The sequence below is a fragment of the Phaenicophaeus curvirostris genome, chromosome 1, assembly GCF_032191515.1.
Source record: "Phaenicophaeus curvirostris isolate KB17595 chromosome 1, BPBGC_Pcur_1.0, whole genome shotgun sequence".
NCBI lineage: Eukaryota > Metazoa > Chordata > Aves > Cuculiformes > Cuculidae > Phaenicophaeus > Phaenicophaeus curvirostris.
In genome coordinates this window covers 65,383,401-65,400,661 of record NC_091392.1, presented here as the reverse complement: position 1 = coordinate 65,400,661, position 17,261 = coordinate 65,383,401, and the positions used below count along the sequence as shown (strand labels likewise).

General features: G+C 38.4%; 1 protein-coding gene across 12 annotated transcripts in view; it reads right to left on the bottom strand.

Moving 5' to 3' along the window:
- Positions 1 to 17,261, bottom strand: part of WNK1 (WNK lysine deficient protein kinase 1) — a 104,570-nt gene that overhangs the window by 40,143 nt on the left and 47,166 nt on the right. For 10 of the 12 annotated variants that reach the window (XM_069860736.1, XM_069860693.1, XM_069860712.1 and 7 more), the window contains exons 5-8: positions 6,924 to 7,012; positions 5,368 to 5,587; positions 4,829 to 5,165; positions 3,903 to 4,090 (exon numbers count right to left, since the gene is read on the bottom strand). In XM_069860736.1, the coding sequence (XP_069716837.1) occupies positions 3,903 to 4,090; positions 4,829 to 5,165; positions 5,368 to 5,587; positions 6,924 to 7,012 (834 nt within the window). Of the gene's footprint in view, positions 1 to 599; positions 855 to 3,902; positions 4,091 to 4,828; positions 5,166 to 5,367; positions 5,588 to 6,923; positions 7,013 to 11,461; positions 11,838 to 17,261 lie in introns of those variants that run through there. The other 2 variants (XM_069860784.1, XM_069860776.1) reach the window with 2 other exon arrangements.

Genomic DNA, 17,261 nt, shown 5'->3' with positions numbered 1-17,261 from the left:
CATTTATTTCATGTAAATCAAAGCCCAAAGCTGAAAACAGGCTACTTCCTGTCCTGCAGGCTATCTTGCATCAAACCTTCTAAGAAACATGAAACAACGGCTTCTTCCCATCAAGAAGCAGCTGGAACTGGCACTTCTGATTAAAACATTTTTTAAGAAAAATACTCATAAGTATTCATAGTATTGAATTTCCAGCATCACTACCACAGACAGCCAAAGCTTTAGTGCAGCCAACCACAGCAACCAAGCTTTGGAAGCTGGTTGTTGCATGCAGGGCTTAATTAGCATTGAACACTGTCTTAGAAGCTGGAAAATAAAAAGCCAAATTAGGGGATAAGAACTAGTCTTCCCTTTATCTTCCATGGAACAACTATGTAATTCACATTCGTATTATCCTAAAATACAAAAAACAAATGGTCAGCCACTGTTTGATAATGTTGAAGTGCACTGCTTCCAAAAAAGACCAATGTTGCAGCAGCACAGTATAAGGAATAAGGAATCAGCTCTTCATTTTCTCATTTAGAAAAAAAACGCCCAAAAGCCTAGGATGTATTTAATAATTTATCTTACTGTGCCAGGAGGCAAATGGTAACACATACAGGACTGACAAAGAGGGAGGGCAGGCTGGAGCGTCGATGCTTGCGTGGACAGGCAGAGTGCATGGGCAGGACACTTTCCAGGGCTTTAGAAAGCTTTTCTGCAAAGGTTTCTTCAGGGACAGTCCGAAGGTAGAAAGGAGAAAGAGGTGCAGACAGCGCTGGTGGTGGGGTGCAAGGAGCACTGAGAGGGATGCAGGACATAGAGGGAAGAGCAGGAAGGTGGGGAACACAAACTGACATGCTACGACCACGTTGAGGCTGAAGGAGGAAAACAAAAGATAGAGTTGAACACTTCAAAAAAAAAAAGAAAAACAAAACTAGGCAGAACTATAATGAGGTAGAAAAGAAATGCAGACACACAATGAGAGGCCAAATACGGACTACTATGTGTGCAAGAAGATATGAGAAATGCTGAATGAATGCCAACACACACCAGAAACAGGCTCTTTTTATCTCTGAGAACCCAAGCTTGCCTTAGGCTGCTGAGCAGTGTGGGATGTTCCCTAGCACTCCTACAAGAAGCACGTGGAAGGCAGAACAGACAGAAGAGAATATTTTCCGCAGGGAAAATATTCACAGCATCTAGTAGCCCAACAAAAAACAACCTAAACAAACTGATCAGCTTTCAAACATTAATTCTTAGGATGTGTGTTTACCCATAATCCCTCACAAGTCTCCCTCTGCTTGGGCACCTCCCTGCCTGAATTAAGCAGACTAACTGCATGCAGCTGGCTCTTCATTAACTAAAATACTAAAATATCATAAGAATTTACATTACACATTCTACAACTTAAGTTGTGGAAAAGGAGTTGGTTTAATGTGTGGAAAATTCATTAAAACTAGTCGTAGACAAGCATTTTCCAGACACTGGGCCAATAAAATCATAAGAATTTTGTAATCTTGCCACAATCCAGAAGGCCACAGGTCAAAATCCAACCAAACCGGGAGAAACACAATTAAGTTTTAGAGTAGTTGGGGTTTTTGTTGTTATTACTTTTCTTGGTGTGGTAAGTTTTGTTGGGGATTTAAGTGAATGGAAAGATGACATTTCAAAGAGGCAGTCTTCAACTGCAAATTTTCTTTCTCTAATGCTATATGCCTCTTATGGACGTAATCCGCAGTTTCTTAACATAATCAAAATCAAATAAAAACCTCCAAGGGAAAAAAAACCTCAAGATATTCAGTGGAGATCTGATTTTAAAGATTCCTGATGTGCAAAATCTTCCTAGAGTGCTCAAAAATTTGGGAGAGAGGCATAGGGGAACTCAATAGGTTAAATACTTTACCCATAATCTTTATTTGTTCCAAAGCAGGACCAGTTACATATGTCATTCCTGACTAATTTATCTAAACTGTTCAGAAACAACTCCAGTGACAGAGAGTGCAGTACTTAACTGTTCTTGTTGGTTGGTAAAAAAAAAAAACCTTTCAAAACAGTAATTCTATGCTGCAATTTAGGCTTATTATTTTTTATTCTGAGAATAATGTTGTGGTCTGATTCACTTCCTCCTATTTTACAGCAGCCTTTACATCTTTTTCTCTCCTCAAGCTCATCTTTCATAGGCTTCCCTTAACTATTTTGGTCTTCCCACATAAATCATATTTTCTGTATTTCTGGTGGGAGGTTTCTGTCACTCTCCTCTGAATTCTCTTCCAAATCACCTTCAACTTCGCTCAAGCAGGGTGTCCAGAATAGACTCACCATTGGCCAAGAGCAGAACTACTACTTCACATAACATGATGTTTGTGAAAAAGGCATGATGTTTTTGACCATGTTCAGCTTGTGGGTCCAATGCAATCCCCAACTTTTTTTTTAGTAGAATTGCTGCCTAGTCAGTTGTTGCCCACCTTACACTTGCGTAGGTGATTATTCCCACTTAAACATGAACCTTGTTCTTGTCTTCATTGAACTGCACTCTATTTCTTTTTAAGACCATTTCTCGAGCTGTTGATATCGTTTTGACTTGTCATCCTGCCTTCCAAAGTATTAATAGTTCTTGTAGTGTTCTACTCAGTTCTGTCAACCTCCTGGTTCCACAGACGTCATCATGGAGTATAAGCACATTTCAGCAGTGAACTAAGCAACTTGACTATACCTCTGTCATATGCCTATTCTCCCATCCCCTCAAAAAGATTATGGTCTTTCGAGCTGGAAGTCAGCCATCCCAAGACAGTGAAATGGCTTCTGGTCCAATATATGCCCACACATCAGAACACTGCTTACCCAGAAGACAAGTTTATTTAGAGGAATTAAAAACTCATTTGACCAAGGACTAGCAGTACCACATGCTTCAAGTTAAGTGCCCTTGAAAAAGATGGCGATGCCTTGCTTTTGAGTGAAACCAGCGTGTTTTCTAAAAGCTAGTAACACCAACAATTCTGTAATAAAGCCTACAATTAAAAAAAGCAAGGACTCTCAGTCTTACATGTCACATCTTCTCCCCTGTAGTATTACTAAATTATACCATAATGTCTCTGCCTTAGTGTTAGATTTTTATTTGTGTAAAAAACAAGTAACAAGGGAACCACCAAAGACAGTCTAACAGTAGCAGAAGTTCTACTCCAGAGCTGGAATAGATTTCTGCATGCTCTCATACTTGGATCTAAAAACATACCAAGGAAAAAAACATACCAAAATAAAAGGGCAACACAAATGAACAGAGTAGGAAAAGTATTTGTGCCCAGTGCACATTTTCCAGGGAAAAGTAATACACATGGCAACTGATGAGCAAATCAACACAAGCTAGAAATAAAATTGGGAACGAGGGTGTAGGGTCTTTTCAGTCTGGAGTTCTCACATGCAGCATTCTATAACAGTTGAAAAAAAATCTTACCTGCAGAATCTGTAAAGCCTCACAGAACACACACAGCAATTGCATACTTATACAGTAGCTCAACTTATTCTAACCCCTTCTTCAAATCAAACCCAAGAACTTGATCTCTGGTAACTTCATATACACATACGCTCACCACTGTCCCAAGTGAGAGTAAATGCTTACTTTCATTAGATGGACTTGTTCTGAGGATGTTACTTTCATCAATAAAAAATGTAACCCAGCATTCTGCTTAAGTGCACTCAAGATTAAAAAGCTTTGAAGACGAATATACCCTTGCAACTCTTCCCCCTGCCCTAGACTCAGTCACCTTGCAAAAACAGTTCCTTAACTACTCCTATGCAGAATTTGCATCACATGCAAAACAAAACAGACATGGAAGACTGCCTGGCAGATTCTCCTCTCACCCTACAGAAGAAATACAAAATCAAATAATTCCATGCGTTTGCAATACTAAGTTCTGGCTTACCGCTGCAGGCGGCTGATATCCTCCATGCTGTTGTGACTGCACTTGGCCAACTGAGGCTGCGTAACCTTGGACTGCAGCTGTTGAGATGGACTGGTCATGCTGCGAACCATACGACACAGTCTGTTGACTGCTCACACCTGATTCAGTATAAACAGATGACCCCTGGCCACTGTCAACTGTCCCATCAGCTGCAGAAGTTAAAGACAAAAATCTGCATGTCAGAAATTGTGGTTTGGGTTCACAACTTCAAAGATAAACAATCAATATTAGACTGATGTTTGTGCCGTGTCACATAGACCTTATCAGCATTTTACCACTTGTAACCTTTAAGTGGCTTTAAAAAAGTAGGTTTTTCTTCCTCAATGAAGTAATTCCTTACCAATATGCCTTTCCTTAACCTTTTTAAAAACTCAGTAATTTCAGGAGTCCTTTGGGAAGATAATAGTAAACATGCTTCCTATAAAAGGCCAGGCTAGAAATTGAAACTTAAATTCCACGTGATTATGAATGATCTTTCAGGGGATTTAATTACTATTTTTATTTCATTTTACGCAGATGTATAACAAGGTCTCTTGTGCTGGCTGGCAAACGTACCAGATGTAGGCATAGTAGAGAACTTAAAATCCCTATTAACTAAAGAAAAAGCAAATTGCTATCTGCTAACTTCACCATTCTAGTAGAGAAGTTCTCATCTACGATCTTTATTTCAATACTGATTCAAATGTTGGGATGGCAGAAGAGGAAAATTTAGGAATGTTAATCCATCTTTTCACATACAGTATCTAAAACAGAAAATTAAATCTGCAATGGCAAACAGCAATATCTTAAGATATTTACTACTATAGCCACCATAAGTTTAAGGCTGTAAGGTTGGGGGGGACTGCATAAGTGCAAGAGCTCCTAAATAAACCAACTGACACACTTACAAAGAATAGATATACTGGGCTGCTGGAACTGCAGTTGTTGGTGTTGATCAGCTTCTGGTTCTTCAGGCTCCACTTGTGTAGAAACCGATGCTGAAGCAGTGGGGACAGGAGTAGTACCAGTGACAGATTGGGGATGCTTCGACCCTGCATGGGAAGCACCTGATGGCTGCTGTTGTTCCAGCTGCTGCTTCTGACTACCTTCTTCCTGAAGGTTCTTCTCCTGTTCTTCTCGCACCAACTGACGCTGCTCTCGCTTCCGCTTAATCAAAGATACCCTGTCCTTGATAGCTTTCGCCATTGTCTTGTGATCCCCTTCACAGACATAGCCAGATTCAACCTGAAGGAGGATATATTCACAGAGTTCAGACTGTCATAGACAGCCAGTTGTAGTGCAACAATAGAAGCTACCACTCTCTAGCACTAACTTCTCATTCGCAAACTTCTGAAGTTGTTTTATTTCTAGACTGAAACAACAGCAAAAGCAGGGGCTGACAGATTTCATTCCACTGTCAGAGAACTGAAAGACTATCAACACTTACCATTTCCTGTGCTACATCCTCTGGAACATCTCTCTCCAAGTCAAAGGAAAATTCTATTGCTTCATTATCTTTGTATTTGCCCTTGAGTTTTTTGATGTCTTCAATTCGCAGCCAGAGTTTAATAGCAATTTTTTCTCCATCATCTTCCTCTGCTAGTTCTACCCGTACTCCAGTCTCTTCTTGGAAGAAAGCATGATTCAAAAGGTCCTTAATAGCATATCTAGCATATTGGGAAAGAACATAGAAAGCACATGCAATTAGGTTTCATGCCTGATGAACCCTCAAATTTATTCTTTACACTTCATGCTTCTCCCATAAATCATCTGACAGTCCTTCCTAATTTCTATCTAAAAGCATGACTGAGAAACAAAACGCAACACTGCTACAGATGTACAAAAAAGAAATCATACATTGGTCAGCCAACAGATTTAAGCCAAGTGAACAGGATAATATATTAAGTAAAATAATAAGAAACCTCGAAGAAACAGCTTGGTTTTACTAAACATAAAGTTCCAACACACAACCCTTAGTCTCAAGTCAGTACAGTAAACAAAATACGTATTTCAGTGTTTCAAGATGTTATCAAAAGCCTCATCTAGTAAATTCAGCACTACATAGACACCACACGATTCCTTTCCTATTTTATACTACTTGAAAATCTCTTTGACTTGCATTCTGTTTGGCACAACCAGAGTATTTGTCCAGAAAGTACAAGAGAAGCCTTCCATTTAGTTTAAGTGGTGTGCAGCCACTAAAATAACTTAAAATAGGAAAAAATAGAAAATAGCTTAAAACTAAAAAAAAAGAAAAAACCAAACCAAAAACCAAAACCAGAAATTAAAAAAACCCACAGTAACACCATCAGATGTAAAACTTCATGGTTGTTTATTCATCCCCTTCTATTAACTCTGGAGCTTACAAAACTAGCCCTGAACAAATTAGCAGGAGGGTAGCAAAGGCCAAAGGCTGAAGCATTCTTAAATCAGACATTTAGTAAGCAACAACTAAGTAAAAGCAGAAAACAAAACAAACCCCACAAATAAGCCAACAGAGAAATTATACCATTTCAGGAAATCTGTAAGTCAACCACTACAAGTCATCTTGCAGAAAATATGGATGAAAGTGAGCAGCAAAACTTTAAAAATTAAAAAGAGCCCTCAAAATAATCAGCCATAATACGCCAACAAAATCAGAGGAATTAGAAAAATAAAGGATTACATAGTAATGAACTAAATAATCCAAATACTTGGGAACCTGGAAGGCTTGTCCTCCACTATTTTGCTGACTAGATCTAAATTTTTAATAGAAGTATCAGAATTTCTGAATAAACTGACATACGTGGTTACTATGGCATTTGCACATTTACCAACACTGTTAATTCTGCAAAACAATGACTGAATAAAAATCTACCAAAGAAAGGAAGCTGCAGAAGTAATACTGGCTCCCCAGCTTTCATCAGAACACAGGAAACGCCAGGAAGTACCTGGATCTGGCATCATCACAGATAAAAGGCTCAGACAGCAAGTAGTATCTCTATCTGAAAAGCAAGTACTTACCTTTCACCTTTGTTTTGCCGAATGCATCCCTCAATAATCTCCTTCACTTCAGGAATTGCTACTTTATCGAAGCTGGCTGGCTTGACACCCTGGAACATACAAATAACAGAGAAACTGGAAGGCCCACTCGAATGAAGTTTTTGTGTTTACAGCTATTTTTACTCAGTAGGGTAACTGGCCCAAATTCCCCACAAGTGCAAATCATAGAGAAATCTGGCTCCAATCTTACTGTGTCATCTGTTTGTTAGTGACTTCTGCAAACATTTCACCTCCCCCTCCCATTTCTCAGCTACACTTTCATAACAAAAGGCTTTGGCAGTTAGGCTCTTAACTGTGACAGGAGAACTGTTTATAAAGTTTCCATGGAAGTATACTGGTTAGAGGCACATACATGTACACAAACTGGACTGAGAATGAAAGGAAGCGTTTCCTACGTAACACTAGTGCATGAACCCACATGATTAATTTAACAGTCTTCAAAGGATTCTGCTGCTTCCCAGAATGTTTCCAACATGCCATTAGATGAAGTAATTTTGGCACAGATTGATTTTACGAAAAAAAAACTTCAGCCCAGAATGATCTGACTGGATCATTAAACAATTTTTCCAGTGTTTAAAAACAAAAAAGAAAAGCGAATTAAAAAAAAAAAAAGGCTTTCCTGTATCTTACCTCTCCCCAGAAGGCTACACTCAAACCATGCTCCTGCATCACTGCTGTTTTGAGTTCATAAAAATGAGCTTAGCAATACAGACCTTTACAAAAGTCCTCCAACACATGACAATCCTTTCTCCCATACATGCTAAAGCCATTAGGGGAGAGCAAACTAAAATCTAAGTATGATCGGCTACTCAAATCAGTAAAGCAAATAGGCCCTGTGATATGACCATCTGCAAATTCTGCAGAACACTGGAGGCAGAGAGTCAAACTTTATCACTTAATCATGTCCAGAAGCTCTGCTTTGGGGGCAATCGTCCACATTTTATTTGACTCAGTCTTTAGGTTCAAATTCCATATTTAAGACTGAGAGACGATGAAGACATCCCACTCAAATTCTATTCTCTGAAGAGACCAGGTTTTTCAAGCCAAACAATCCTGAAATCATAAGCTTGATACATTTGAGCTTGTGTCAACTGCTAAACCGCAACTAAACTGAAAGTGAAAACCATAGAGCCTTAAGTACAGAAATAAATGAAGTAGTACAAGCATCATGACTTGTGTCCTAACAAGACGGTACTTCTCCCAATATCCTATGCAAAAGCGTTACCCATCAAACTGGGACATAAAGACATGACCTCTCCCCTTTCCTCCGTTGCCAGTGGGAAACAAGTTTTGAAACAAAGGTTTGAGTCTCTGAACCAGAGCCTTTGTAACTAAAGACCTTCATTTAACTGAACACGTGACTTACTGTGATAATCATTTCCATCTGCATCTATTTTTTTTCCCCTTGGCCAGACATGGCAATATATTGACTTCATATATTCACTGCCTAAAATGTTCTCTACCACATTCTTCCAAGGAAAGGACACAGGCACCATCAACTTTAACAGATGCAAACACAAGATGAAGAAGCACAAGAATCCAGCCTTTCAGTGGATAACAATTATATTTGTCACTATGTTTTACAAAGGTGTCGTATCCGGAATTTTTAAAAAGAAAAAAACTATAGGAAGACAGGTTTTCACTTGATAAATTCCTGTTACAATAGCACTCCTGTTATCTATTACTTTGCTCTAAAATTGGCTTTCATGGAAGTCTAGCATCTGAAATTCACAGAACTGAAGAGTATATTATGACTAGAATAAGCCCTGAAACACACTCTGTCAGCAAACATTAACATAATGCTTTTTTAAAGTTTCATTGAACATTAAGACTTTTGGAGACCATGACCTCAGGTGGTAACACCAGACCGAAGTCTGGAAGTTTAGTCCTGTAACGAGATTATATCATAAATCCCCAGTCTTCTGTCCTTCTCACAGGACACTGCAGAGCCCTACACTCTATAGGGATGTATAAAATTAGGTTTAGTGTTTAATACTCCCATAAAGTACCTGTTTGCATGTGTTCCTGCTCATATAGCAGACTAGTAAGAGACATCCACCTTTAATAATGATCAAGCTTAAAATGGTCCCAGGAGTTCAGGTTCGTATGCAGAGACAGATTTTTCCATACATAATAAAATGCTCACCTATATAACGTATACATGCATATGTAACCTATGCAATAATTACTCATCTGCTTGTTGCGTATATTTATATCTAGATTTGCTACTATTTTACATATCTATGTCTTCTAAATAGCTCAAGTCCCAGACATAGCAACAGCCTGGACATATGTTCATTTAAACTGCTGCAGCAGAAGGAAGATGTCAGATCTGTGACAGCCTAATTTCAGAAAAACTAAAACCTAAGATGAGTAAGACAAATGGTACAACAAAATATTAACATAACGAAGCCAGAATGTGAGTTTTCTTGTTAAACTATTTCACTACATGGTCTGTTCTTGCACAAAGCCTTAAGAGGCAATACTAAGAACAGATTTTAAAATCGGGGATTCAGTCTGCTACCCTCTGTTTCTCTGTCCTGAAAGAAATTAAACACTTGTTCAAAATCTTCAGGCTGTTCCATGAGGTCCGTTTTACAACATCTCATTTTGTGAATTCCAAACCAAGGGTTCAGTTAAAATGAAAAGCCAGCAACACCCTCCACTAACCCAGCTTCTATGTTCCTAACTGCTCCTCAAAATCTGGGAGAGCCGCATACTACAGCCTAAAACCAGAGAACTCTGTTTTCAGGTAGCTACCTATTAGTTCATTCCTCTGTCCATGAGAAGCATTGCTTAAGGCCAGTCTATGGCACTGGCCAAGTACCCCTTACTCTGAAGTTCAGGCCTCTTAAGTACAGTACCACTAGCTTCTAAAAAACACTTTTTTTCCTCCTCCAATCACTAGGGGAAGTGTTAGACTATTTTACATAACAAGCCAGAAGATACTATGAATTATAAAAATCAATAAATCAGTGAACCCTTTTCTATGCAGAGCTGCCTATACACCTTAACCTGTCATCACAGAGAAACCAAAGGGAGCCTAGGCCCTGCGATTAACTTCACCTTGATGTGCCCTTAAGAGCACATGAGCTATGCAACCAAGCATATTTTCATTAGCTTCTGAACCCAAAGGCACTCAAGTACATACTACGCCATTCAGTATTTCCTACTTTTCACCACATCGCAAGATGGTCACGTTCTTAGATGACTCTCCTGGTCCCCAGAATCCTTAGAAGATACACAGGACAACAAATCTCATCTACTAATCCTATTCCCTAGTGGCAGTTTAGTGATAATTAAACACCCAAATTCCACCAGCATTTATTCAGAGTTTGCTAAAGAAACAGAAGGAAGAGCTCTTGCAGAGAAAAAAAGAAATATAGACAGGTGTAACAGGCACACATGAAAATAATCGTTTTCCGAAGCTACTATCTAAGATAGCATAAGCTAGGACTGCTGCCTGTCCTGTTCGCTATTTCCCACTCCCAGATCCACATTATTTACTCCCTTTAACCAACACATATGTTTCTACAGCTGCATAATGAACCAGATTACGATTTTTATCAGACTTGAAACAAATGCAGCCAAAAAAGCCTTCAGTGGTTTCCCATGAGATGAAGCTCCCCAGTCTGGTCTATACTAACTTTCAGGCTTACAGAGAGAAAGCAACAGAGCAACAGCTTAGATGGGCAGAACTGCTTCTTTTGAAATAAGTGCCAACTTAACAGTTTGAAAACACCTTTAAAGCACAGGTATATATGTAAGGTAGCACAAAGTACAACTGTGCAAAACTAAATACTTATCTTACAGTCCTCATGTTAAGCATAAGAGATTTCATATTTAATTTCTCTTAGATGTGGTAAAGTTTCTGATTTTATCAGATTTTAATCAGATTAAAAAAACTGTATTCCAAAATTCAACATCAACATTTACATGGCTATTTGATTCATTAAAGACAAGTCAGGCATCTTAAAAACACTACATTTTCAAGATACTTTAAAGACCAAAGTATACGATACCTTCTTCTTCATATTTTTTTTTTTGCCTAGGAACACAGTATTTTGCATTAGTTACACCACCAGATTTCCGTGTCAGTAGTTTAGTAACTTGTTTTAATCAAGGCATATTGCAAATATCACTGACTTCATAAGAGAACGTACAAATCAATCCTGTATAACTTCTACAGCAAACCAAAATTAAGACAAAGGAAGTGTTACATACCCTCATCAATCCTATATTAAAAATAGTTAAAAATATTAAAAATAGTGGAATAACAACATAGGCAGAAACAATAAGTGTCCCAGCCCTGCTATTCAGGATTTTAATCTACATTTAAAAAATTATAGACAAAATAAGTGCAGTCAAGTTTAAAAGCTGAGGATCCAGCCTATGTAAACACAAAGCAGTTCCACAGACCTATCAAGAATTCCGATTCACCCCCAAAATCCTTTCCTGTGGCTACATACTCATTCTATAGAGCTGAAATTCTTACCTACCTCTTTACTGCAATCCTTGTGAGAGCAGCAGCAGCAGCGGGAATTAACAATTATAAACACGGGACAGATCTCTCTTTTTGCAAAATCCATTGGGAAAAGAGAGCTGCACACACCAAAGAGTTGGGTGCTAGTTTCCGATAGGAATCCACTAGGCTGTGGGCTTAACGCACAGCAGAAGGAAAGCAGACATCAAAGTTAGAAGGGAGCATTGTTTTATGTTTGACGCCTCTTGTACTTTTCCAAGTCCAGTACATGAGGCTGCAGAGATTTGAACTTAATATCTGCTTTTGCCACTCAACCACTGAATAGAAAGAATCAATATGCGCAAGAGGAAAGCGTGTCCTCCTCTTCTGCCTTCCCAGCTAGCTGTCAAAAGGAGAAAGAGTTGGCAGAAGGGATCCTCTACTTCCTGCATATCCCCACCCCCTGCTTGGCTGCTCCACCTATTCTCCACCCAGCTGTTCTGCAATATTGCAAGGCTGCCTGTAGGATCACTACCCCTTTCTCTCCAGCTGGTACACCAAGTACACTTTCAAACAGAGGGGAACAGTTCCATAAGTATGTTGTTCTGACCCAAGGTCACTGGTATTCATTTTGTACAGGGGGGTGAAGGCAGCTGCTGCTTCTCCTCTTCTTTCCATGCAGCTACAGAAGAATACATATAGCCAACTACAATTTTAATCCTAACAAAACACAAGGCAGCACTAAGTTAATACAATATAATATATTCCACCTCCTTCCTTCCTGACAACTGCATTCTGCTACCATTGCCAACATCTGCTTTCTTTTTACTGAATGCTAAATGCAAGGTAATAGGGAACTGAAGGTGATTTTCAAACTGTTGGCCAAAGTTAGGAAGCTGCATTGTTGCTTGCTTCACACCAAATGTGCACAAATAATCCACAAAATTCTATTTTCTAAATCCTTTTGCTAGACTCCAAACCTAAACCTTAAATCAGACATCTTTTGTTTCTCCCCTGGTTATCTTGTTTCAAACAGCTATTGTAAAACCTATTTACAAATAAAATGAATTGTCCACAGCTTGAGGGCTTTGGGGGGTTTTCTTGTTTCTTTGCTTTTGTTTGGTTGGTTGGGGTTTTTTTGTTGTTTTTTTTTTGTAGAAGGACTTCAGGAGCAACGCTAAGACAGGTGTTAAGAGAACAAATGAATTTTGACCAACTAGTGTTGATAAACTGTAACAAAATTCAATCTCAAATTATCAGGATCACTTTTTACCACAACACAGCATACTTAGTTCTTCAAGTACACCACAATTATATCAATGTTATCGTTATACCACATGACATCAGTGTTGCAAAAAGACCACTTTTTGGTCCTTTGCGGCACATTTTAGAAATCCTCTCCACCAGATACCATGAAACTTTAGAGGTCAAGGGAAAAGGGATCAGTAATAATACTGCTATGTTTAGTGGCCTTCTGACTGCTTCACTAGACATTTTACACCCTACCAACCCCCAAAAATAATCAACTCATGCTGATTATCATTTCCATTTTTAAAATGCAGTTGGTATCATGAATAAAGCATGCTGGAATATTGCTTGACGTTGCTTATAAGGTTTTTGTTTGAATGTTACTTTAACACCACAAATAGGCATTTGGCAGCCAAAGCAGATTTACTTCACTGGAATAAATACCTAACGCTCCGCACACGTAAAGCTATGATTTTGGGAGGTACACTGCACGACCTGCAAAGAACATTAAATTTTTCAGCTTTTAACAATCACGGTGGCTACCCGTCCCAATCTAACCACAATTCTTGCTTGGGTCTTTTCAAAGATGCTATAACTGCAGAGCCTGAAAGGAGTTCTACCATAACTGATTAATCTCCTCAAACAAAATGTTCCAATGTTGCAGTCAGAGGCTAACAGAATCAGTAGCAAAGTCACATCACACAAACAAAGTAATTAAAGCCTCTATATTGTCTTTTTGGTAAATTGTTACCATTCTAGTTTGAGCCAGTCCCAGGCTGCCACAAACCATTAATTCCAGGAATTCAGACAGAGCATGATTCCAGTGGAAAATAAGCCAATGATCCTACCTCCCTCCCCATAGTCTCAAGGAAGCCCCTAGGCAACGGTATATGGTATTTAAATTGGTTTACCCCATGATCTTCTAAATTTCAGCACATACTAATAGCTACTTATCCGGCCCTCAAACCTACACGTTTAACCATTTCACCACCTTTTCCATCTCTAATCCTTCATCTTAATCCTTGTGTCTGTTCTACAAACAATCTTTCAGATACAGTTCTCTCCTTATTTCATGTGGGGTATACCTATAATTATTTAATAATTGTGATCCCTGTCCAATTTAATGCCTAATGTGAAAAGGAATACTTCAGGTTAAGGATTACTCAGTTCAAAAGAGATCTGGGTTGCCTACAGGAGATGGATTTTATTATTCTTGTTAGAAAGGTTGAGAGTAGTTGAGAATGCAGGGAAAGCAATTTAAAACAATGCAATGCATTCAACAGATGTGAAAATTTAACTTCTCTGATTTCATATTTTCATAGCAATTAATTCTGGACAATTGATAATTCTGCCAAGAATTAAATTGGTAAATCCTGCAGAATAAGCTCTGCACCAGATCAGTATCCTAACAGAGTAAATAGCATTACTGCAATACAAGCAGTAGGAGCAGATGAAAGCTTCCAATGAGCTACAGTTAGCTCATGAGGCACTAGTTAGATTAGGACAGGCCTAGTTTTCATTTCTTCTGATCAAAAACAACAATTGTACATTTGAACTTGACTATCATCCAGACCAAAATTTGCATCTCAGCTATTTGAGAGCTCTGTGTCACCAAAATAGCTTAAGCAGTCTGCCATCACCCTCCGTGATACAGGTAAGTAATCTAAGTCCCATGGTTTTTAATTCTTCTCCAGCCCAGTGGTCTTCAAGACTTGCAACAGATAACTGCATACACTCAGATTTCACAAACACACTGCAAAGGTAATACAGGCACTGTAGTATTTATGCATGCCTGCTTGCTACAGCCTGACTGATCACAACTTAGAAAGTCTTTTCCTTTTCAGTTTACCACTGAACCTCAAACAATTAGGCATTAAAAAAAAATAAATCATAACAATAAAAAAACATGATCAAAAACGTACATGATAACATCATGATAAAAACCCATGCATGATTAAAGTGGTTATACACACCAGGTATGTTTGTATTTTGATTGACACACCCATACTAACTGCTTCCTACTACAGCTTGTGAGGCTGCTTAAAAAGAAGCCCCTAGTCATTGGTAGATCACCTTTGGCAAAAAGAATAAAACAGACTGCCTGTTTGCCCAGCCATCACTGCTTGCTGTCACCTCCATATCTGTATTCTACAACTGACCTCCAAGCCCAGGAGCCACAAGGACGCTGATGCTGCCAGCTTAATCAACTTCTTTGCCAGTGTCTCAATACTGTGTTTTTACTTATTAAAGCCAGAGAACTTACAGCTTTTAGAGCCTTACAAGACTAGTGTTTTAGGCTGCAGTTCTGTTGCTTTGTTTCCACATAGTTAAGTTTGAACAAGAACTAGTCATAACTCTTCCTAGAAATCGATGGTTGTGATCCTTTCCAGCACCCTCCTGTAAAAGGCTTTAACAGAGTAAAAAGCCACTACTGGTGATAATATTGAAACGCAACTTATGCTATTTGTTACTGCTGAATATACACCATATCATTCAAATATCCCACTGACCAGTTATCTAGCCCAGAACACAGGCATTTTAATTTTTCACTTTAGACATAAAAGTCCACTGTACTTCACACTTCCAGGTAAGTAAAAATATCACTCTACTTCAAAAATCCTAAGAATCTGGAACTCTTATGACTAGCTAAGCAGATTGCTTTAGTTAAGAAGTAGATTAATTACTCACAGAACCTACTCTAACTGCAGCAATTCTAATTAAAGAAGAAATAATTCAAGCTCTAGAACAGGACATTTTGTAACTACAAGGCAGGACACAACTCCTCAGGGTATAACTGGCAAACAGGATATTGGTGCATGTAACAGTGAAAGGGCCTTGCTTAGAAACACACAGGATGAGGACAGAAATTCTTCTCTAACAACAGTAAAGTTTGATCAGGTAAGTAGTCTGGGCACTTTTCAGTTTTTATTCTTGCACGAGAGCATAAAGGTATGATCAGTTTCATTTATCCCGTGCAGTTCTTTAACCTCACACTTAGAAGCAGGAATGCTGCCTTTATCATCCAAACAAGAATATGTAGTGGTGAACATCTTGAACTGATGAATGACTCTTTGCTTTGTAGGGGCGACAGCTTGGAAATGGCTTTCAAAAAAAAAATAAATACAGACATGCCCAGACATACATGTCCGTGCTACAAATTTAGAAGCGCTGCAGTCACACAGTGCCAAAAGTGTCTTCTGTTTTCAGTACGAAAACACGTTTTTTAAAAAATCTAATTATATTAGTTGTACTCTTTGCTTTAATCAGCTACCACTCTGATAGAAAAACATCATCCAGTAATCATGTTTAAACTCAAATACAGCAACAGTATAGCAATTCAGAAGCTATAGACTAGGTCCAGTAGACTTGGAACTGAATTAAAAAGAATGATCCAACATTAATCCTTTTCCATGGGCCACAAAACATATTTGGTACCAGAATTTAGAAGCTCTTAGAAGATACCTACTGCCTAGGGTAATGTTGCGAACACCAAAAATCCAGGCTCAGCAATGAACAATATAAATAAGAAATATCTCCTTTAACTTCCAACCAAGTTTGTTTTACAACACTAATATTAACAAAACAGTTTTAGCTGTAATCTAGAGCTTTTCATGCCAAACAAATGCCTCTAAGACCAACTCGTAAACTGAGCTACTTTTAGCAAAGAATTCAGTTGAATGAGCTTATTCCCTTCCAATTTCAGATACCACCTGCCCTAACTGTACGAACAGTATAGCATGTTATATCTGTGTTCAAGCTGATCCTCAGTTTCCTTACTTAGATCATTGTCATTTCTTAAAATGGACTTCTAATCCAACATAATCTATCACAACAATATCTTCTCAAGATATTAACACTTCAAAACTTTTCATTCCCATCTTCCATTTTTAAGGCTATCTATTTCTGAATTGATGAGTCAGGGATTGAACCTCCACCCAGGATGATTCTTCAGTCTTGAAGACCTGACAAAATGCTTGCAAAGGAATGCAACAGCTAAGGGAGGCAAGTGGCAGAACCTTAAGTATTCTTCAGGCCATTTAATTCGATGCAGAGAAATTCCATCTGATAAGTACTAAATGGGAAAAAACGCCTAAGTTCCTAAAGTTTCTTCTCTCAATGAACACTGTTACATGAGTTTCCATTTTCTTACAATTAGTCAGTTTCCTGTGGTTGCTTGAAGGTTCAGGGTGTTTCAGTATCTGCTTTAATAAAAGACTACTTGCTCCTTTTGCGGGTTCCCTCTCTAATTTTTTTCCCCAATTCTTTTTCTACTTGAAAGCCTGTAGGAAGGGTGTTTCTCTATCTATGAAAACACATTTTGGTGTTTCTATCTACAAAAACACCAGGCCAAGAAACCAAGATATTCAAGGTTAAAATAACTGAGCTTTAGTTATGCCTTTAAAAAAAATTAAATAAAAAAATCACATAGTGCTTACAGAAAGCAAAATAGGACTTCATCAGCTTTCACTAAGCACTACAAGTAAAATTAATCATATGTCTAAAGGTTAAGTATTTATATTTGTTGCCTAGGATGCCTAAGCAAGAAAAAAAAAAAAAAACAAACGGAGAAAGAGTTGGGATGACTTTCC